General features: G+C 37.3%; 1 protein-coding gene across 1 annotated transcript in view; it reads left to right on the forward strand.

Moving 5' to 3' along the window:
* dcbld2 (discoidin, CUB and LCCL domain containing 2) overlaps window positions 1-22,949 on the forward strand; it is a 140,481-nt gene that overhangs the window by 83,932 nt on the left and 33,600 nt on the right. The window contains exons 7-8 of the mRNA XM_039744866.1: window positions 13,959-13,999; window positions 18,205-18,420. Of these exons, the coding sequence (XP_039600800.1) occupies window positions 13,959-13,999; window positions 18,205-18,420 (257 nt within the window). The remainder of the gene's footprint in view (window positions 1-13,958; window positions 14,000-18,204; window positions 18,421-22,949) is intronic.

Raw genomic sequence — 22,949 nt, forward strand, 5'->3', positions numbered from 1 at the left:
TTTTCACAGAGAAACCAAAAAAGTAGAAGATCTGGAAATATTAGAATTCTCTACTGTACATGCAGCGAGTAGGTTCTTTAAAGTAGAATTCCATAATTACTTCATCAGGCAATTCTGAATTTTTTTTTTTCACCCTCCCAAAAACACACATAACCGAACAGACATTTATCAGCCATTTGACACAGTTACATAAACTCTTTATAAAAAGTAAAACAAATTGTGCTTTTGTTGAAAATTTTATCTGTCTTTTTGAAAGTGATTAAAGTTAGGCCTGCATTGTAGTAAATTGCTAGTTACAAACATCTGTTTGCACTGCCACACAACAAACATTCTAAAAATGTGTTCAAAATCATTGATACTTAAAAAGAAACACTGTTAGCTTAGTGGACTGTCAGCAATATTGCATGATTATCTTCTTGACTTCTCTTTTTAATATATGAAGGAACACACAAATAATGTAAACAGGGTACTATTTCAGAGCAACTTCAAGCAAACGGATAATAGTTTGTTGCTACTGGAACATCCTGAAATGTGTTGCATCTTACTGTGAAGCTGAATCTACAGTTAGGTCCATAAATATTTGGACAGAGACAACTTTTTTCTAATTTTGGTTCTGTACATTACCACAATGAATTTTAAATGAAACAACTCAGATGCAGTTGAAGTGCAGACATTCAGCTTTAATTCAGTGGGTTGAACAAAAAGATTGCATAAATATGTGAGGCAACTAAAGCATTTTTTTAACACAATCCCTTTATTTCAGGGGCTCAGTTGTAATTGGACAAATTAAATAACTGGAAATAAAATGTTAATTTCTAATACTTGGTTGAAAACCCTTTGCTGACAATGACAGCCTGAATTCTTGAACTCATGGACATCACCAGATTCTGGGTTTTCTCCTTTTTAATGCTCTGCAAGGCCTTTATTGCAGCGGCTTTCAGTTGCTGTTTGTTTGTGGGCCTTTCTGTCTGAAGTTTAGTCTTCAACAAGTGAAATGCATGCTCAATTGGGTTAAGATCAGGTGGCTGACTTGGCCATTCAAGAATTTTCCACTTCTTTGCTTTAATAAACTCCTGGGTTGCTTCGGCTGTATATTTTGAGTCATTGTCCATCTGTATCATGAAACGCCGCCCAATTAATTTTGACTGCATTTAGCTGGATTTAAGCAGACAATATGTCTCTGAACACCTCAGAATTCATTTGGCTGCTTCTGTCCTGTGTCACATCATCAATAAACACTAGTGTCCCAGTACCACTGGCGGCCATGCACGCCCAAGCCATCACACTGCCTCCACCATGTTTTACAGATGATGTGGTATGCTTTGCATAATGAGCTGTGCTATGCCTTCTCCATACTTTTTTCTTGCCATCATTCTGGTAGAGGTTGATCTTGGTTTCATCTGTCCAAAGAATGTTTTTGCAGAACTGTGCTGGCTTTTTTAGACGTTCTTTAGCAAAATCCAATCTAGCCTTTCTATTCTTGTGGCTTATGAGTGGCTTGCACCTTGCAGTGCACCCTCTGTATTTACTTTCATTCAATCTTCTCTTTATGGTAGACTAGATATCGATATGCCTACCCCCTGGAGAGTGTTGTTCACTTGGTTGGCTGTTGTGAAGGGGTTTCTCTTCACCATGGAAATGATTCTTCCGTGGACGTCCAGGTCTTTTTGCGTTGCTGAGTTGGCTTCTTTCACTTGCATGGAGAGCTCCTTTGACCGCATGTTGTCTATTCACAGCAAAATCTTCCACATGCAAGCACCACACCTCAAATCAACTCCATGCCTTTTATCTGCTTAATTGATAATGACATAATGACGGACTTACCCACACCTGCCCATGAAATAGCCTGTGAGTCAATTGTCCAATTACTTTTGAGCCCCTGAAATGAAGGGATTGTGTTAAAAAAAAAAGTTTTAGTTGCCTCACATTTTTATGCAATCTTTTTGTTCAACCCACTGAATTAAAGCTGAAAGTCTGCACTTCAACTGTATCTGAGTTGCTTCATTTGAAATTCATTGTGGTAATGTACAGAACCAAAATTAGAAAAGAGTTGTCTCTGTTCAAATATTTATAGACCTAACTGTATATGGTATACTTCCTGGTCTGAATTCCTCAAGAGATTTTTAATGCTTAAGAGTTATGTCTCAGCTAGCTTGCACAGCAAAACTTTCTGAAAATGACATAGGAGATACTGTATATATATTTGGTTTTCATAATTTTATGCCCAACTTATTACTTTGTTATTATTGGATAAATTTGCAAAAACAAAATTGAAAATCAGTTTTTATTTTTTTAAAAAAAAGTCATGTTTTACTTTATTCTTTGTGCCAATTGCTGTTGATTACCACCAGTGAAAATTATTTGGTTTGGTATTTGCATAGATTATGGTCCCAATATTGGAGATACTTGAATGCTGAAATATTCCTGTCCCTAAATTACACACCATTTAATCTACGGAGTATGTTTTATATTGGGACATTTAGTGGTTTGCCTATTAACAAGACACGTGAATCCTTTGAGCAACCATGCCTCACATACAGCTAGGTCCATAAGTATTTGGACAGTGACACAATTTTCATAAAATGGGCTTTACACAACACCACAGTGGATTTGAAATGATGTAATAATTACATGATTGAAGTTTAGGATTTCACCATTAATTCAATGGGCTTAACAGAAATATCATATGAGCCATTTAGGGATGTCAGCCATTTTTATACATGGTTCCACCATTTTCAGGGGCTCAAAAGTATTTAGACAATTGACTGACCAGCTGTTCTATAGCCAGGTATTAGCATGTCACTCATTATTTCAATAACTATTAAGTAGGTAAAAGATCTGATGTTGATTCCAAGTGTGGAATTTGCATTTGGAAGCTGAAGCTGTTAACTCTAGATATGAGGTCCAAAGAGCTATCCATGCAAGTGAAAACAGGCCATCATTAGGTAGAGAAAACAAAACAAACCCATCCAAGAGGTAGTAGAAACAACCAGGATTAGTCATATCAACCATCTGGTACCTTTTTAAAGAGAAGGAACGCCTGTACAACCATGGAAGAGAACTGTGCTGGATGATTGCAGAATTCTTCTTCCCTTGGTGAAGAAAAACATTTCACAACATTTATTCAAACCATAAACACTTTCTGGGAGGCAGGCCTATCACTGCCAACATCTACAATCCAGAGAAGACTTCATGAAAGTAAATACAGAGGGTTTGCCACAAGGTGCAAATCATTGGTATCTTTAAACATAGGAAAGACAGATTAGACTTCGCCAGAAAATATTTTTAAAAAACTAATGCAGTTTTAAAATTAAGATTAATATGTACCATAATGATAGATAGGCCAGAATGATAGAGAAGTTACGGCTCATGATCTGTAGCATACCACATTATCTGTGAAACATGGTGGAGACATTCTTATGGTATGTGAATGCGTGACTACCCATGGAAGTGGGTCACCGGTTGTTTACAGATGATATGACTTCTGATAAAAGTTTCAGGATAATTTCTGATGTGTACAGGGCTATACTGTCTGCTCAGATTCAGTCAAATGCTTCAAAACAGATAGGATGACGCTTCATGGTACAGATGGACAATGAGCCAAAACATACTGGGGAAAGAAATGGAATATTCTTTAATGACCAAGTCAATCAACTGACCTCAGCCCAATTGGACATGCATGTCACTTGCTGAAGACAAAACTTAAGGCAACAAACAAGCTGAAGACAGCTTCAATTAAGGCCTGGCAAAGCATCAGTAGGGTGGAACCCCAGCACTTGCTGATGACTATGTTCCAGACTTCAGGTAGGCATTGGCAGTCAAGTATTGAAAATGATTATTATATTCAATATTTACATTAGTTTGTCCAAATACTTTTGAGCCCCATAAAATGTCTGAGCTAACATTAAATAAAGCCGTGGACATCGCAAGATCGCACGAGATAGCAAAATCACAGCTGAGAACCTTTGATGCATGTACTCCGAGCGGCTCACGTGAACTGACTGTGAACGTTTAAATTAAGTTCATAGACACGCTGCCACTAAATATTGGCAGGCAAATCTACAACTTAATACCGGGAATGCCTGTTAAACAACTTAGATTCACGAGTACCGAGTTGGGTAGTGAACACTTCGATGAATGAAACCGGTTATCTTTACAACGGTTGACAAACACGTATCTTAAACACAACACATCCTCCAAATACGAACGTGATTGAAAGAAATAATGATAATCAAATCATTGATGACAGCAACACTCATAACAGTCACAAAACAATTACATTGACAATCATGTTATGTTATTTTTAAAATGTTTCCTTTTCTTTTTCATAACTTCTTTAACACACTACTTCTCCGCTGTGACGTGCGGGTATTTTGCTAATCAAGTATAAATGTAAGGATTCTAAATGTGTAGAGTGTTGGAATATCATACATTTAATGCGTTCTGTGTGGCAATTGCTGCTGTCATGTCTGGAGGAAGCCCCAGGAAAAAAAGACGGCACAAAAGATGGTACTGTATGTGAGTCTTTTAAAATGTATTGTGTCATTACGATCGGGAGTATGCAAAGCTTGAATATAAAAGCACCACGAATGCATCTGTATGTCGACATTTTGCCTCACGGCATCGAACCATTCATCAAGCATCAAAGCACGCACATTGATCCCATAGGATCCTCAAAGCGGCTTTCTGTCACATATAGATAGTAAACAGAGACTCTGACGTCACACTGCACCCCCCGACTATTTGCCATTACTGCAGCTCGTGCACACATCACGTTAATTTCTGAGGGCCTGCTCACAGGATGCGTCAAATGAACGCTGGTTACGCGTGGCAGCCATGTTGTGTGCATGTACACGTTCTGAGCATGAAGTATAAACGAGCCCTTAGATTCAGAATAATCATTCATTCTCCTTGCAACTCTACTTTAAAGTAACACTCGATTGTACATAAGTGCTTAAATAAAAATCTACTATGATAACTTGCACAACACTTGTTCCATGCCATCTTATCTTTGTTTAAGAATTTTTAAGCACCTACCAAAACATGTTACAAAAAATGTCCTGTTAAAATTTGAAAATATTTAAATTCACTTTACAAAGAAGATTTCAAAGGTTCCGTAGAATCTGTCAGACATTTACCAATATTTGCCACTGTTAATTAAGATTGCTTGAGTCATCATTAAACCTTTGAGTATTTCAGTATCTCTGTATAAGTATATTATATTAAAACCTTGTTTCTCAAGTTACAGGAAGAGAATCAGTATCTGATCTGATTTTACTACGATACATTATAGTACTTTGTCTAAATGATTTGTAATTTACTCACTGTAATTCAATCCATAGAAAAATGTATTAACATCAGAAGTTTTCAATCACCTATTTTGTTGAAATAAAAACTACAAGTTAAATCCCATTATAGTGAATACTGAAGTAACAAAATTTTCAGAATAACATACTTTTTCTGGGCCTGGACAAACATCATAGAGCATCATGTTAAATTAATCTCATTTAAACAAAATGTAAATCTCAATATAACAAACATTTTTTTGACCAAAAATGGCCATCAAAGATAATAATGCAATGCAAAAAATACTTAACGTCGCTCCTATGGTTTCCATACTGATTCTAGGGAACCCTGCAATAAGCTGTCTCAAAGAGAGACCTTCTGTTGCGAAATTTCCGGTCTAAGGCAGGCTCAGCGAGAGTGTAGGTATAACATCATACACATAGCCAAATTCTGAGACTCTGTGCTCTTCTGTGTGGGTAGTTATGTTGTGTACGTATGGTTTTGGGTAGCTGTGTTGTGTGCGCATACTGTACTGTCAAGTTTCATAGAAGTTCTAATTGTTTTCTCTGAGATGAACGAAAAAGTGATAAATGGCATCAGTTTATGCTGAAAGAAAAATTAACATTCCTGGAAAAAGTTGATTCAGGAATGAAGAAAAATGACAGTGAAAGCATTTTGGACTCGCACCTGCATCTTCTACTAATGACTCATTTTCATTCTGTATTTTCATACCTGTATTTCTGTTTAAAAAAATTACATCTAACATCTTGTTTTCAAATAAAATATTTTTTACAGTTTAAGAAGAGCTGTATTTTATATTTGGCTCACAGAGTTGCATGTGAGAAAGAAAAGAGAGTCTGGGTTTTCAATGAAAATACAGGTACTTTATTACTGTACTGAGAAGGCAGGTACAGTTTCAAGACTTCATTCAGAATAGGAGCTGTGGCATGGGTGGTCATCGGGCTTTAACTTCAATGTTCAGATTAGAAAAACACTAGTGGCTCAGAATCGCCACTGTGGCAGACCCAGTCTGGAGAAGACAGATTAGGAGAGTGTGAGGAAGAGCAGATTAATGCCTGGTGTTAAATGTTAAACAGTGTGTAACAAGCACGGTACACGGTTACCCTGAACTTGCATACGACAACCAATTGTTTAGCCCTTGGTTTACTGTTTATCAGACGTAGCAGAGCAGCTACGGAGCTTGTCCTTGCGCTGCTGTCATTAGACATGGTGAATAACTGCTTACCCGGTCACAATATTATTTGCATATTTGTTATAACGAAATTTCCATTATAGTAAAATATTTTTATGGTCCCATGAATTTTGTTATAATGGGAGTCCACCAGTATATGTTGTTTTTGGCTTCTAAGCTGAAACTGTTTACTTGTTAAAAAAAAAGTACAGTTAAAAGTATGAAAGCATAAATTCAAATAAATAAAAATTGTGTAGCACAAATGGGTTTAAATAGTAATTATTTTCATACCCAAAATGTAGCTCAAAGTGCATTACAATATGTCAAAGAAATAGTTACACAAAAGAAAAACAAATGAAATTAGGTAAGAACAATAATGAATAAGTAACGAAAAAGTAAGCCAATATCAGTTTACATAGCATATATATCTGGTTATAGATATATAATTATTAATTAGTAGAAAAATAGTCCTTATATATAATATTGTATTGTAAGTTCCTAAAGATGAGTCACACGATGGCCAGAAGGATAGATGAACAAAATAAACTCCTGAACTCCACCCAGCCCCCCAGTGGGCATTCTACCTAACATGGGTGTTCTTAAGTCATTCCTGATTGGTTTCAGGTTTTGGCCCAGAGGGATTGACAAAGTGGACCTCAAGAACTGCTGGGGAACCCACCTTCATTTGAGAATCACAGACAGCTGAACATTCTAAAGGACAAGAGTAACAAATGTAACAATACTTAAACTGGAGAGATCTGCTCAGATTTTCTTTTTCTGATTAAGATTCTTGCTGCTGCATTCTGAGCTAATTGAACTGATTGAGGTCTTTTGTCTTTTTTAGGCCAGTTACGAGTGCATTAAAGTAATCTAGTTCATTAAAAAACAAGAGCGTGTATAATTTCTCAGCATTTTCCATTGTTATAACTCCTTTGTTATTGCAATGTTCCTTTACACTAGAATTACCAGAGCCTACGAAAAAACACGTAATTCCGTCCCACCTTAAATTGCTTCTTAAATCCCTTCACACCTCTCCGCCAGCGTCCTTTGTCCTCTAAATGTGCTGATAAAGAGAAGCTAGGAGCAGCCAGCTATTCCATCCCCCCACCAATTTAGAACGTGCACGAACTTCTCTCAGCTCATGCCTTGAATGAGTATCTAATAGATCGTTATTTGGAACACACGCATTTCATGTCTGTTTCGTTTCTACAGTAATCTGTGTAAACACATTGTTAAAACAGAAACGTTTTTTATATTCTAGTAGTAGATGACAAAATGTAGGCATAAACTATATAATGTATGAAGCCTGAAGTCCAAATATCAAAGAAACATTTTCACAAAAGGTACAAATATAACACAACAATTGCGCTTTTATTCAAAAATATTACTGCAGAAACAAAAAGCCGCCTTAACATGCGACATTGACAGCCGTTTATTGTAACTGCCTCCGTGGTGCAATAGAATCAGTTCCCATCTGGGAATCAAAAGGTCGCAAGTTCGATCCTGCACCTCTCCGTTTTGAGAAGTAAACTGCTCTTAGTCTTACTATTTTAGAATAAAAGCATACATTTGATTTCAGTCTGTAACAGCCGGTGGAATTTATGATCCTTGTAAAGGTTAGCTTTTTTTAAAAATTTTTTTTATTCACTTTTCATTCTCTCAGTCGCGTTCAGAATCAATCCATACAACCCCATCTGACACGGCTGTTTTGACATAAAGACGCGCTATAGCTCTGCAGTGTACCACGATGCATACTAACGCACCCCCCACCCCCAAAGGGTTCTGACACACAAACGCTGACGAAGCTGCTTTCTTTCGTATCTTACCGTCACTTGATTTTCTTTTTATTCAGTTTTATTTAGTGTTCCTGCCAGTCCCCACATGTTGCTGTATGCTGTTTCTTTTGTACTCCAGGACATGCAGAGGAGAGAATGGTAAAGAGCCGTAACTTCGGCGCTATATGCAATAATCAGACACTCCCCATCTGCCCCGTTGTTTTGTTATACTTTTACACCAACATATGTTCCTGTGTTTGAGCATGTTCAAACGGGCATGCTCAAAAAATACACGTGTAATGCCACAAAAAGTGCACGCAGACACTTCATTTCACAAACAAAACAAGTGCACTTTTATTCAAGACTACCTGTATGACCGAAGAAAAAAAAAATAAGTTACAGTAGGCGATTGATACGACAGCTTACATGGTGCAATGCTAAGAAGTGCTGATTTTCATTCCGTGCTATATAAAAGCATCACATTCAAATATTAACAGTTCCCACACACCCAAGGACCATCCTTCCTACATTTACGACGCCTCTCTGTGCTATGGTTCCTATTACACTGAATGAGCACCTGACACTGTACTTTCTTCCCTGGGGGAAGGTCCCACATCAGAGAATTTCCAGTTCCTGCATAAATTCGCACCCCATCTGACGCTGTTCGTTTTCAAATAATATTGCATTAGTGCTATGATATTTTCACATATATTGTCTCTTTCTTTCAGGTGTGTAATAGAAACCACAGCATAGAGAGAAGTGTGTACATTGCTTCTTACAGGAAAAGGCGATGGAAAAAGTGCACTGGTCTTGTTATACTTTTACACCAACATATGTTCCTGTGTTTGAGCGACATGGGCAGATGGGGAGTGTCTGATTATTGCATATAGCGCCGAAGTTACTGCTGTTTACCATTCTCTCCTCTGCATGTCCTGGAGTACAAAAGAAACAGCATACAACAACATGCAAGGACTGGCAGAAACACTCAATAAAACTGAATAAAAAGAAATCAAGTTATGGTGAGATACGAAGCAGGCGGCTTCGCCAGCGTTTGTGTGTCAGAACCCTTTGGGTAGGGGATACACTGCAGAGCTGTAGCGTGTCTTTATGTGAAAACAGCCGTGTCAGATGTGGTTGTATGGATTGATTCTGAATGCGACTGAGAGAATGAAAAGTGAATTAAAAAAAAAAAAGCTAACCTTTACAAGGATCATAAATTGCACCGGCTGTTACAGACTGAAATCAAATGTATGCTTTTATTCTAAAATAGTAAGACTAAGAGCAGTTTACTTCTCAAAACAGAGTGATGCAGGATCGAACTCGCGACCTTTTGATTACCAGGCGGGAACTGATTCTATTGCACCACGGAGGCAGTTACAATAAACGGCTGTCAATGTTGCATGTTAAGGCGGCTTTTTGTTTCTGCAGTAATATTTTTGAATAAAAGTGCAATTGTTGTGTTATAGTTTTGTAAAAATGTTTCTTTGATATTTGGACTTCAGGCTTCATACATTATATAGTTTATGCCTACATTTTGTCATCTACTACTAGAATATAAAAAACGTTTCTGTTTTAACAATGTGTTTACACAGATTACTGTAGAAACGGAACAGACATGAAATGCGTGTGTTCCAAATAACGATCTATTATTTCCACTCTAAAAGTCCACTTCACTCCCAGATACTCAATCAAGGCATGAGCTGGGAGAAGTTTGTGCACGTTCTAAGTCGGTGGGGGGGTGGAATAGCCGGCTGCTTCTACCTTCTCTTTATCAGCACATTTAGAGGACAAAGGACACTGGCGGAGAGTTGTGAAGAGATTTAAGAAGCAATTTAAGGTGGGACGGAATTACGAGTTTTTTCGTAGGCTCTGGTAATTCTAGTGTTAAGTTAAAAAATCCAGTCCTAACATGGTTAATTAATTACACCTAATTGTTTCCAAGTTTTGACAACTACTAAGATATCAGTTTCCCATTCCCCCACCACCCCCCAATTTAGCTTGTGAAAGTTACTTTTCATCCATTCAGAAACACAAGATAGACGCTGGTTCAGAAAACCCAATGCATCAGGGTCATCAGATGCTATAGACGAGTAAAGCTGTGTGTCCTCTACATAGCTGTGATAGTTCAACTTGTTTTTTGATATACAGTAATCCCTCCTCGATCGCAGGGTTTGCGTTCCAGAACCCCCCGCGATAGGTGAAAATCAGCAAAGTAGAAACCATATGTTTGTATGGTTATTTTTATATATTTTAAGCCCTTAGAAACTCTCCCACACTGTTTATAAATACAGTAATCCCTCGCTATATCGCGCTTCGACTTTCGCGGCTTCACTCTATCGCGGATTTTATATGAAAGCATAACTAAATATGTAACACGGATTTTTCGCTGCTTCCCGGGTTTTGCGGGCAATGTGTCTTTTTACTTCCTGTACATGCTTCCTCAGTTGGTTTGCCCAGTTGATTTTATACAAGGGACACTATTGGCGCTATTCTCCTGACTGAGAAGCTAACCAATCAGAGCACGCAGTTAAGTTCCTGTGTGCTGAATGCAGTGTTAACCAGGAAGTCTCGTCTCGCTCATTCAGCATCAATGTGTTTCGCTGTGTAAAAAGTTGTGCTCTTTTGTGTTTATTTTTGTGCATAGTCAAGCCCTTCATTATGGCTCCAAAACGATCTGCTACTACTTCAGGGGCCATGCCCAAGCGCAAACGGAAGATGTTAATGATTACCGAAAAGGTAAACGTTTTGGATTTGTTGAAGGCTACGATTCTTTTTATTTAAAAAGTAGGAAAGGAATATAAGATCTACGGCCGCAGTGTCCTTTTTACCAGGGTGCAAAACGAGTTGTAAGTGGATGTAATAAGGCAGTAGTCTGGATGGAATCTGCTTTAGGGATTTGGATTGAAGACTGCCAGAAGAAGAACGGCAGTGCTACACAATCGCCTGAAGTGGCTCCTTTGGAAGAGCTGTAACGCTCTCCTTTGTTGTGCAGTAAAATTAAACTCATTGTTATCGGAAAAGTCATCGTGTCATTGTTGGTGAGTAACCATAATTAATTTTCTACTTACATACTTACGTATGTTTAGTGTCACTGTACACACATTTACTGTATACTATTTTTCTTGCATTGTGCGTATTTATTGCTGGTGGCCTGTCTATCGTAATGGCTGTAAAAATATGTGATATCGGAGACACTCAATATCTTTAAAATAATATTTAGGTTTTACTGTATATAAACAGTGTGTTAATATACTTAATTTCAATGAATCTTACATAATATCTAAGAGAATACAAAGGAATTATGCTGTATAACTCTGCGGGGAATATTTATAAACAGTATGGGAGAGTTTATAAGGGCTTAAAATATATAAAAATAACCATACAAACATATGGTTTCTACTTCGCGGATTTTCACCTATCGGGGGGGCGGGGGTCTGGAATGCAACCCCCGCGATCGAGGAGGGATTACTGTATTCTCCGCACAGTTATAGAGTAAACCCTTGTTTATTGTGGTTAGTCCGCTCCAGACTCTACCGCGATAAATTAATTTCCATGAAGTAGGATTCTTCATTTATAAATCTAATATTTTCGCAGTTAGAGCATAGAAAACCTGTTTACGACCTTCTAAATACATTTTGTGACATTATTAGAGCCCTTTAGACATGAAATAACACCCTTTAGTCAAAAGTTTAAACTGTGCTCCATGACAAGACAGAGATGACAGTTCTTTCTCACAATTTAAAGAATGCAAAAATATCTTCCTCTTCAAAGGAGTGCGCCGTCAGGAGCAGAGAATTTTAGAGAGAGACAGAGAGAGAGAGAAAAGTAAACAATCAAAAATCAATTGGGCTGTTGGGCTTTTAAATATGCAAGCACTGAGATAAAGCGGCCGAAAGGAAGGGATCAATGTGAAGGTAGTCTTTCAGTATTTTTTAGAGGAGAGTCTGTATCTTCTAAGCAAGCAGCCCCTCTGCTCACACCCCTCCGTCAGGAGCAGAGAATGTCAAAGAGAGTGAGAGAGACAGAGAAGAACAAACTATCAAAAATCAATACGAGCTGTTAGAGCTTTTAAGTGTGCAAAGCACTGAGCGGGAAGCATATCGTATATCATTGAGGAGTTTAATACATAATATGTGCTCTGATTGGGTAGCTTCTCAGCCATCCGCCAATAGCGTCCCTTGTATGAAATCAACTGGGCAAACAAACTGAGGAAGCATGTACCATAAATTAAAAGACCCATTGTCTGCAGAAATCCGCGAACCAGCGATAAATCAGTGATATATATTTAGATATGCTTACATTTAAAATCCACGATGGAGTGAAGCCGCAAAAGTCATAGCACGATATAGATAGGGATCACTGTAATGTGACCTTATGGAAGCATGCAGACTGAAAAAAAGCAGCGGGCCTTGAGTCCTTTTGGTACAAAGTATACAATATTATGGACCTTCAAACTAAATTAACTGCAATTTGCAAACAATTTGCTGTTAAGGAATGCCAGTTTAAGGCAGTACCAGAGAGACCCAGGCATTGACTAAGGCTATTTATAAGAATACTGTGGTCTATGGTGTCAAATGATAAACTCAGGTCTAAGGAAACAAGAACAGCCTGTGCCCACATAAACCCATAATTCATTTACTAGCTTAACCAGTGCAGTGTCTTTACTATAATTGTTCTAAAGCCTGACTAAAAATTATCATGAATATAATGTTTTGTTAAAGTATTGATTTAACTGCTCAAAACTGATTCTTCTAGATTTGTCCTTAAGAAAAGCAAGTTAAAAATAGGTCTAAATTTTTCAGAGACAGAGGAGTCCAGATTATTTTTCATGAGCTGGGGTTTAACAACTGCAGTCTTTAGATAATTTGAGATGACCCTGGTATCTAATGATGAGTTCACTATGTCAAATACACTTACCAGTAAACAAATCAGAGATTTCTTTGAAAAAGCCAGTTGGCACTGGGTCAAGGGAACAAGTGAAGAGTTTTAGCTGAGGTTTTATTGTCCATAGTTCAGGTAGACCTATTTGAGTAAATGAATTTAATTCACTAAAAAAACATACTAGACTTGAACAGGGTTTACCGTGGAGGGGCTGTATTATATTACATATAAAATCATTTATTTTGTGTTTAAATAATGCTGCAGAAGCCTAGAGTTTCGCTAAAAGTTTTCAGAAGGCATTCTGTTGAATTAACTGGGTTTAGAAGATGATAGATAAATTGACTGTCTTCTGAACCCAACTCATTCAGTGGAAATAAACTGAATCAAGATGATTAATCAAGATTTCTTACATATTTTGGCATATACACTATCTGTTTAAACAAATCAGAAAAAATCAGAATAGAAGAAATGTCTATGGTTTTTAAAGCTTTATCATAACTAATTATATTACAGAATTTTATATTTGAAATGTGCCTAATTTTTGAATAATACTTTGTGCAAGTGAAGTAATATAGAGCCTTATAGTTGTTTTCGGAAATTTCATGTGACAACAAAGGGCAGCACATATTATATAGATTTTAAAAATATTACATTTTAAAATGTAGGCTTTATAGGATCGGGATTTTCATGTGTACAAAGTACAGTGAAATTTTTTCTTGCATATGCTTTTGTTTTAGAATCAAAGTGAATCACCTTTTAGTAAAGCATATGGGCAAAATTTACAAGGGTTGCTAGGCATCTAATTTTTATTTTTTTATTTTTAGCGGCTCTCTGTCTACCAGCTTGTTTACATTTAAGACTAGTGGTAAGTGTGTTTTAAAGACATTAAATATCATAGACACATTCTGAATGTTAAATTCCTTAATAGTTTTTTATTTTTTAAGCTTGACCCCACTTCCTAATATTGTTTTTGCATATTTTACATAATGAGTTTTAAGTTCATTCAGACCCTTGGAGGTTTTGAAATCCTAACCTAATGGCATAATTCTTCTTCTCACAAGTTCATCATTGTTACTTAAGAACTGATTTCTTCATAGACAATAATTATAACCCACAAATTTAGAGAGTACAATAAATTCTTATATTCTGCTCAGTTTAAAGAAGATAAGACACAATCTAATAAGTGTTTTGGCTTATTAGATACCATATCTAGATACTGTGGAACTGGATAAACCTCTTACACTTTCAGAATTACTAGATGCTATAAACTTGCTTCGTAGTGAGAAAACAGCACACCTTGATGGCTACCCAGTGGAATTTCCTAAAAGCATTTTCAAATAAGTTAGTTCCACAATTATTAGCAAAGCTTATAGAAGCTAAAGATCACAAAATTCTACTTCAAACCTTTCGCCAAGCATTAATTTCTATCTTTCCTATGAAAAATAAGGGCATATTACAATGTGCATTATATAGACCAGTCGCACACCTGAATAATGACTTAAGATATTCTCCACAGTTCTAGCTAGAAGGACTGAGGAAGTGCTTCCTTCTGTAATATCACATTGCCAAACAGAATTTATGAAAGACAGACACTTAGCTTCTAATCTTTAATGCTTGTTTAATATAATATAGTCACCTATTAAATATAACACCCTAGAGATCCTACTATCTATGAATGTAGAAAAAGCATTTGATATAGTTGAATGGGACTACCTATTCACCACATTGCACACAATTTGAGTTTAGTCCAAACCTATTTGCATGGATTAAACTACTCTATTCTATTCTAGTCCAGAAGCCTCAATTTTTTGCAACAACATTATTTCAGATTAAGGATGTCCCCTGTCATCATTGCTGTTTGCAGTCGCCATTGGCTATTTACTTTCGAAATACATCACAGATAAAGGGTTTTTCAGAAAAGGTCTTGAACAGAAAACATCACTATATGCAGGTGATATGGTACTGTATATATATGACCAACAAAATTCTGTGGCAGAAATCCTAAAGGCACTAGCAGATTTTCAAAAGATATCTGGACTCAAAATCCATCCAATCAATTTGAATAAAAGTGTGTTTTTTCCAGTAAACTCTCTAGCACACAGTATTAACCTGGTCATCTTCCCATTTATCATAGCAGATCAGTTTAAATCTATAGGGTTAAATATAAGTACATACAGGGTGAGCCAAAAAGAAGAACATTTTTGAACACTCATATGATTTGTTCGGCCATTTCAAGGGGAATAGTGGCAATTTCATGACGAATAGCATCCTTGAGGGCTTTAAGGTTTTGAGGTTGGTGTGTGTATACTTTCAACTTGAGATGCCCCCACAAGAAGAAATTGCATGGAGCATGATCAGGTGAACATGAAGGCCTCCAGACATCAACGGACAGGGAGATCATCTTCCCCGGAGCCATCTACCACAAAACTTGCTTGGATTTCCACGCTGTATGAGCTGTTTATCAATCCTGTTGAAACCATGCATCCACCACATCCATTTCTTCCAGTTGGGGCTGCAAAAAGTTCTGGCATTTCAGTGTAATGTTTTGAAGTGATGGTGACTGTTGATCCCCCTTCCTCAAAAAAGTAAGGGCCTACAATGCCAAATACTGCAACAGTGCATCAAACTATAACACGCTCACTGTGCAGAGGTCTCTGAAGTTCACGAGGGCTGGAATCAGCTGAATAGCAAACATTTTGCTTATTTATGCAACCATTCAAATGGAAATGTGCCTCATCGCTGCACATGACGATGTTATCTCGATGAACGGTTTACTGAATGTTTGTGCACAACTCTCTACGGCTATCCCAGTATCTCTCAGAGAGTTCCTGCACTACCATCATTTTGTATGGATGGAAATTAAAGTACTCAAATCGTCCTCAAAGACGTTTTGAAAATGCCTAAAGCAGAAGCATGTTTGTGCTCTGAACGTTTAGGAGACTGCAAAGTTGATGCCCTTATAACTTGGATATTTTCAGTTGCTCATACAGTCCAGGGACGGCCTGGAGATTTTCTGATCAATGTTGTACCTATCTGTCTAAATTTAGCCACCCACTGAAGAATTGTTTTCTGATTTGGGACGTCACGATTTGGAGGAATATTGAAGTGCATTCGGAAGGCGTGTCTGCACAAATTAATGAACATACATAAGCCTGATCTGCAATAGAAATATAATCTTAAAGTACTTCTTTATATTCCATCCTCTGTGCTCCAGTAAATACAAACTATCATCAATACACTAATAATCAAATTGCCCCTCATTCACTCAGAATATGGAACCAATGTAGGAAACTCTTTAAGATGAAGTTCTTATCTGTTGGACCCTCTACATGACAACCACTTTTTTCCCACCCTCTCAAACATAGTCAGTATTTAATGTTTGGAAAATGTCTGGGGTTAAAACATTTATAGAGACTTGTACATAGATAATGTTTTTGCATCCAATGAGCAGTTAAGCTTCAAATGTAACTTCTCATCAACACAATGTTTCCACTATTTTCAAGCTAGACATTTTGTTAAATGGAACCTGCACAATTTTCCTCACCTTCCACCTATTTCTATTCCAGAAGAAATATTGATCATTCTTGAAGATTCAGATAGCATTTCTACAATTTATTAAAGAATTTTAAAGTCCCTTCCTTTCAATGATGCCAGGGTACAATGGGAAAAGGATATTTCACTTAATATTTCAGAAAAGGAGTGGAAGGCAGCCATGCACAGAATACAGTCTAGTACTCAGTCATTCAATTTAAAATCTTCTATTTACTATCTACTATCCAAATGTTTCCAGAGCAAGCCTCACTGGGCTGCATGTTTTGGGTATGCACCAAATTAAGATCATTTTAGACAAAAATCTTTGGATGCCTATCAGTCAGCCTTGGTGTCACAATCACTCCTAACCCATTAACAGCTGTGCTTCATGTACTCCCAGATGAGCTTAAAGTGGAGAAAGACAAACAAATCATAATTGCCTTTACCTAACTACAGGTACATAGACTTATCTTGCTCAACTGGAACACTCCCACCCCACCAATTTTAAGTCTGTGGGTAACTGATGTCCTATACCATTTAAAATTGCAAAAAATCAAATTCTCATTTGACAGAGGATCTGTTCAAAGTTTTTTCAAATATGGCAGGATCTAATTAACATTTAGAAATAAGCTTCTATATTGAGGAATAGGATACTCTTCCTTTCAGCTTTTAAAGATTTGATTTGTTGGTTGGCTGTCTTCTCTTTTTTGGGTGTCAGTTGAATTTTGGTGTAAGTTTGATTTGATTGTGTGAATTATTATTTGCTTTAAATTAAAATCATTAAATAATATTAAATTCGTTTTCCAGCACATAGTCTTGTAGAATGCATAAAAAATGTTTGTCAATAGACAAATCAATGTTCTATTGGAGGAAAACCGCACTATCCTATTTAATAGTAATAAGAATCCTCTCACCAATTGAGCATGTTGATAAAAAAAAAAAATCTAAATTGTTGAGACTGGGACCAGTAGCACCAGTGAACATCTAGAGATCTCACTGTGAACAGTCTGCTTCTCTTAAGTATTCTTTGTTTTGTAATCCAAAGAGAATTACTTCTTAAATTGTCTTCATCAGATGAGAAAAAGGTCATTATTTACTTCCCGTTGAGACTCTTATTCAATAATAATATTTACAATTGCAAATAATATTTTTAGACAGCACATCACGACCAAGATTGTGAGAATAGATAAATAAAATGGCCATGTGATATTGCCTTATGAATCTGTTTATTGGGATGTATTCACTTGAAGTGAAAGTTTGCAAATTATAAAAGCTGTTGTATTGTGGATTAAGTTTTCAACTTTCCATGGAGAAAATTGAGTTAATTTCTTTATTAATGATGTCCACTAAAATGATTACTTCATGACCATATCATCTCATACCATATAAAATTTAAATTCTAAAAATATTCAGTGGTACATTTGTAAATAGTTATTGGGTGTTGTGTCATGCATACCTGTATAGTTCTAGTAAAACATTTGCATGTGCATGTTAATATTTTTAAGAATGAATACTGAAGTTTCTTTTTCTGACTTGTAGGATGCTATGGCACACTTGGACTGGAGTCGGGTGTAGTCAGAAATTCACAGATCACATCGTCTTCGTTTCTTCAGTGGGATGATTTGATTGGTCACCAGACTGTGTGGGGCCCTGAAAGGGCAAGGCTAAGAAAACCTGGACCTTCTTGGGCAGCCTTGAATGCTGATGGGAACCAATGGCTACAAATAGATTTGAAAAAAGAGAGAAAAGTAACAGGTATGAAACATTTATGTGACATTGACTGCAAAAAATGTAGGATCACTTTCAAATATACATTTTATCCATCTATACTACACCGGTAAAAATGCTAGGTTAACACTAGATTTACCAAATAAAAAAATTTGCAAATCTGGCCCAGCTTAAATCCCTTTGCACCTCTTTGTCACGGTCTTTTGTCTTGTAAATGTGACGATCAAGACAAGCAGCCTACTATTCCATCCCCCACTGAAGCTGAACCGGCATAAAGTTCTCCCATTTCCAGCCATGATTATCTGGGAGTGAACTTCTGGAATTTTAGAATGGAAATAGATCGCTATTTGGAACACATGTATTTCATGTGTGTTCCGTTTTTACAATAATCTGTGTAAACACATCGTTAAAACAGAACTGTTTTTCATATTTTAGTCAAAAATCACAAAATATCGACACAAATTATGCAGTGTGTGAAACACTTTCAAAAAAGGTTTAAGGATAATGCAACAGTTTCCGTGGTGCAGCGGTAAAAATTGCTGACTTGTAATCAAGAGTCCCCCGGTTCGATCCTGACTGCCTTGTATATTTACCATTTTGAGTAGTGAGCTGCTCATATATTATATTATACCAGAAAACCCCTGATTCTCTAAAGAATCGCAAATCCAAGAATGGCAATCACTTTCTGTTCCCTCCGATCTTTGGAGGGATGAAAAATGATGGAGGGTGGGAGGGTCTTGGGAAAGTTTTCATTTAATTAAATAAATATATTTGTATTAAAATTACCAATTTATTAAAACTAAAATTGAAATTTAATTGTTATATCACTTAAGTCCAAAATGTCTTTGAGTTGCTGCACTCATAAGTAAAAAAATATCGGAGTGCAAAGCTTCAAATGAAGTAAATTGGAAACAAAATTAATAAAATGGTAAATTCAAAATAGTTAATCAAAATTTTCTTTATAAACAACATTTTTGATTTCCTGTCCTTGAATTAGCTGTCCCTGGTATGGAGTAGTTAAAACCTTCACTTTAACGTCACATGAACCCCGGACTCTTGAAAAGCTAACATAAAGTTGTCCATGTCGCTGATAAACCGCGTCATCTAGACCTAACATGTAAATTTGGGCAAAGTTGCGGTTTTGATTTGGCTCAGGGTGCACTGTTCCAATCCAGTGCAATATTTGTCCACACACGCGAAAGCAATATGGGCTATTCCCAGGTGGTGCCTTGATATTTACCCTGATAGATGCAAAAGCAAATGAACTATTATAGGATCTAATGCACTCCATAAAGCTTTTATTTTCAGGTACATCGTTGGTCAAAAGCTTTCGTAAATATTCAGGATATTCATCCAAAGGAGGCAGCTTAACTTGACACTTTTGACAACAACGTGTAAACTCATCAGTTGTATTGCCAGTTTTTTCTTCAAGGAAGTTAAGTAAATGACAATGACTGCAAATGACACTCATTAATCCCAACGAATTTTCATGATCAGTTGACTCATTACAGAATGCGTTCTCGGCTAACTGGCGGAATTGCTCAGCGGCTGTCTGTCGTTCCTCTCTTTGGCTTTTTCTTTGTTGAAATACTGAATGTCTTAAACATTCTAAACGACTTTCTAGCCTTTCTGCAGTTTCCTCTGATATTCTTTGTGATGAACACTTCTCCCGTTGTTCTGTTGTCTCGTTTGCACGCCTATCCGATACCTGAGCTCTTTCTTTTTGGAGCCGTGCCTTTTTCGCTTCTGGTGTTTCAGAAGCGTGTTGTAGGCGCCTTTGTTTTTATCCAGGCTCGTTTTTGTATTTCCTATCATAGTTGAACTTTTAACACTGAATTACCCTAATGTGATTAAAATATGTCACACTGACTGCTGGCACAGTGGATTAGAGCACATTGACTGCTGGGACTGTGTAGTGGAGTGGAGTGGAGTACTGCTGGCACTGTGGAGTGGAGTACTGCTGGCACTGTTGAGCCACACTGACTGCTGCCATTGCACGCTTTACCTGAAGTTTATTTTACAGTTGTGTTGTATTGTTTGGGCGCCACCTGCTGACTCTGGGAAGCCTCTGGGTTTGACTCTGGGGCGCTGTTCATGTGCGGTTTTGGCGCCACCTGCTGGGTTTGACTCTGGGGTGCTGAGGCACTATGCGCGTGCAGTTTTGGGTGCCACCTAGTTCCCTGATAGTGACGGCAGTGCATTCGCGTGCTGAAGTAACCATGGCGACAGATTCCGGCTTAGACATCTACATTACTAAACAAAGGTTGTATATGTGGTGGTGTTCACGTTCTGGCAGTGGTTGTATTGTGACCTGAAGTTTAGTTTACGGGTTGTGTTGTGTTGTTTGGGCGCCACCTACTGACTCTGGGAAGCCGCTGGATTTGACTCTGAGGCGCTGTGCGCTTTCGGTGTGTCTGGCCTCTGGCATCCGTGCATATATACAACCTTTATTTAGTAATATAGATTATATTATACAATAATACCAGGCCAAAGATGACGGAGCGGCAGTTATTGAGGAGCCTGGGTCACGCCCCCAAGACAGATGAGGGAGCAGCTGCAGCCCTGTTTGCAAGTCATATGTCCGTAACTTGGGGACTACCTGTATAGACAAACTGCATGGACATAGTTTCCTTGTATTTTAGTTACCGTGCCATAAAGATGAGATATTTATGAGTTTCAGTGATGAAAACTGCATGTTTTGTGGATTTTTAACAAAGAACATTAGCAAGCATTAAAGGAGGAGAGATGGAGAGAAGTATGTTTACTGTCACTGACAACTATGGACAAAAATCATAAAAGAATGGGATTACATTTCTTCAGTACAATTCCAGACACTTGTCGAATGCATAAAGAACACCATCAACCATTGCAAATTATGAGGTGGTGCTATCACCAGTTATCTTTACTTTATGTTGTAGAAGTGTAGACATTATTCACAGAATATAATGTAGTAGTAATTAAAATGTACTCTTAAGTGTTACTCAGTCTTTTAAATGGCAAGACAGCATATAAAGATGATGTGTTTCTCATTTAATAGCAGCATTGACCACGATCTTCCCAGACTGAATTTGGTTCTGTTTGCTGTGTTTTTTCTTTTACTCGAAATGAGAAAACAATCATTATGGACCTTACCAAAATGTATAAACTTTATTTTAAACTTATCTTTACAAAGAAAGCTTCACAATTGTTTACCTTAGTAAAGATAACACATCAAACAAATCACCAGGACCAGACAATATTTATCCTCTTGTTCTTAAGGAGGCTAGTGAGCACATGTATAAACCCTTGACAAATATTTGTAGGAAGTCGCTGCGCACTGGAGAGATTCCGAAGGACTGGAAAATGGCAAATAATCATCCCATTATATAAACAAGGTGACAGGGCAGCTATAGGCCAGTAAGTTAAACATGCATCACAGGAAAATTAATGGAAGGAATTATTAAGGGATAAGATTGAGCAACACATGGCAAGGACAGGAGTTATTCTGAACAGTTAGCATGGGTTCAGAAGAGGGAGGTCGTGCTGGAATTCTACAACAACAAAAGGATACGATCAAAGTGGAGCATATATTATTTATCTGGACTTTCAGAAAGCATTTGATAAGGTGCCACATGAGAGGTTGGACATCAAATTAAAAGAAGTGAGTTCAGGGTAATGTTTTTAGATGGCCGCAGAATTGGCTCAGACACGGGAAGCAGAGTGTGATGGTGCGAGGAACCTCAACGGAACTGGCCGATGTTAAGAGTGGTGTTCCACAGGGGTCAGAGCTAGGGCCGCTGCTAATTTTAATATATATAAATGATTTAGTTAGGAAAATAAGTAACAAGCTGGTTAAGTTTGCAGATGATACCAAGATAGGTGGATTAGCAGATAATTTGGAATCCGTTATATCATTACAGAAGGACTTGGATATCATAGAGGCTTAGGTAGATTTGTGGCAGATGAAATTTAATGTCAGTAAATGTAAAGTATTACATTTAGGTTTGAATGTACAATGTGCAGTCGTAAAATCAAGAGTACACCTTATGAGAAGGATTTAGGAGTCATAGTGGACTCTAAGCTATCGACTTCCCGACAGTGTTCATAAGCCATTAAGAAGGCTAACAGAATGTTAGGTCATATATCACGATGTGTGGAGTACAAGTCCGAGGAGGTCATGCTCAACCTTTATAATGCATTAATGAGGCCTCATCTTGAGTACTTTGTGCAGTTTTCGTCTCCAGGTTACAAAAAGGACATAGCAGCGCTAGTAAAGGTCCAGAGAAGAGTGACTAGGCTGATTCCAGGGCTACAGGGATTGAATTATGAGGAAAGATTAAAAGAGCTGAGCCTATGAAGTTGAGGTGACATGATTGAAGTTTTTAAAATTATGAAGGGAATTCATACAGTGGATCGAGGCTGTTATTTTAAAATGAGTTCATCAAGAACACGGGGACACAGTTGGAAACTTGTTAAGGGTAAATTTCGAACAAACATTAGGAAGTTTTTCTTTACACAAAGAACGATAGACACTTGGAATAAGCTACCAAGTAGTGTGGTAGACAGTAAGACATTAG

This window comes from Polypterus senegalus, chromosome 2 (assembly GCF_016835505.1).
Source record: "Polypterus senegalus isolate Bchr_013 chromosome 2, ASM1683550v1, whole genome shotgun sequence".
Taxonomy (NCBI): Eukaryota; Metazoa; Chordata; class Cladistia; order Polypteriformes; family Polypteridae; genus Polypterus; species Polypterus senegalus.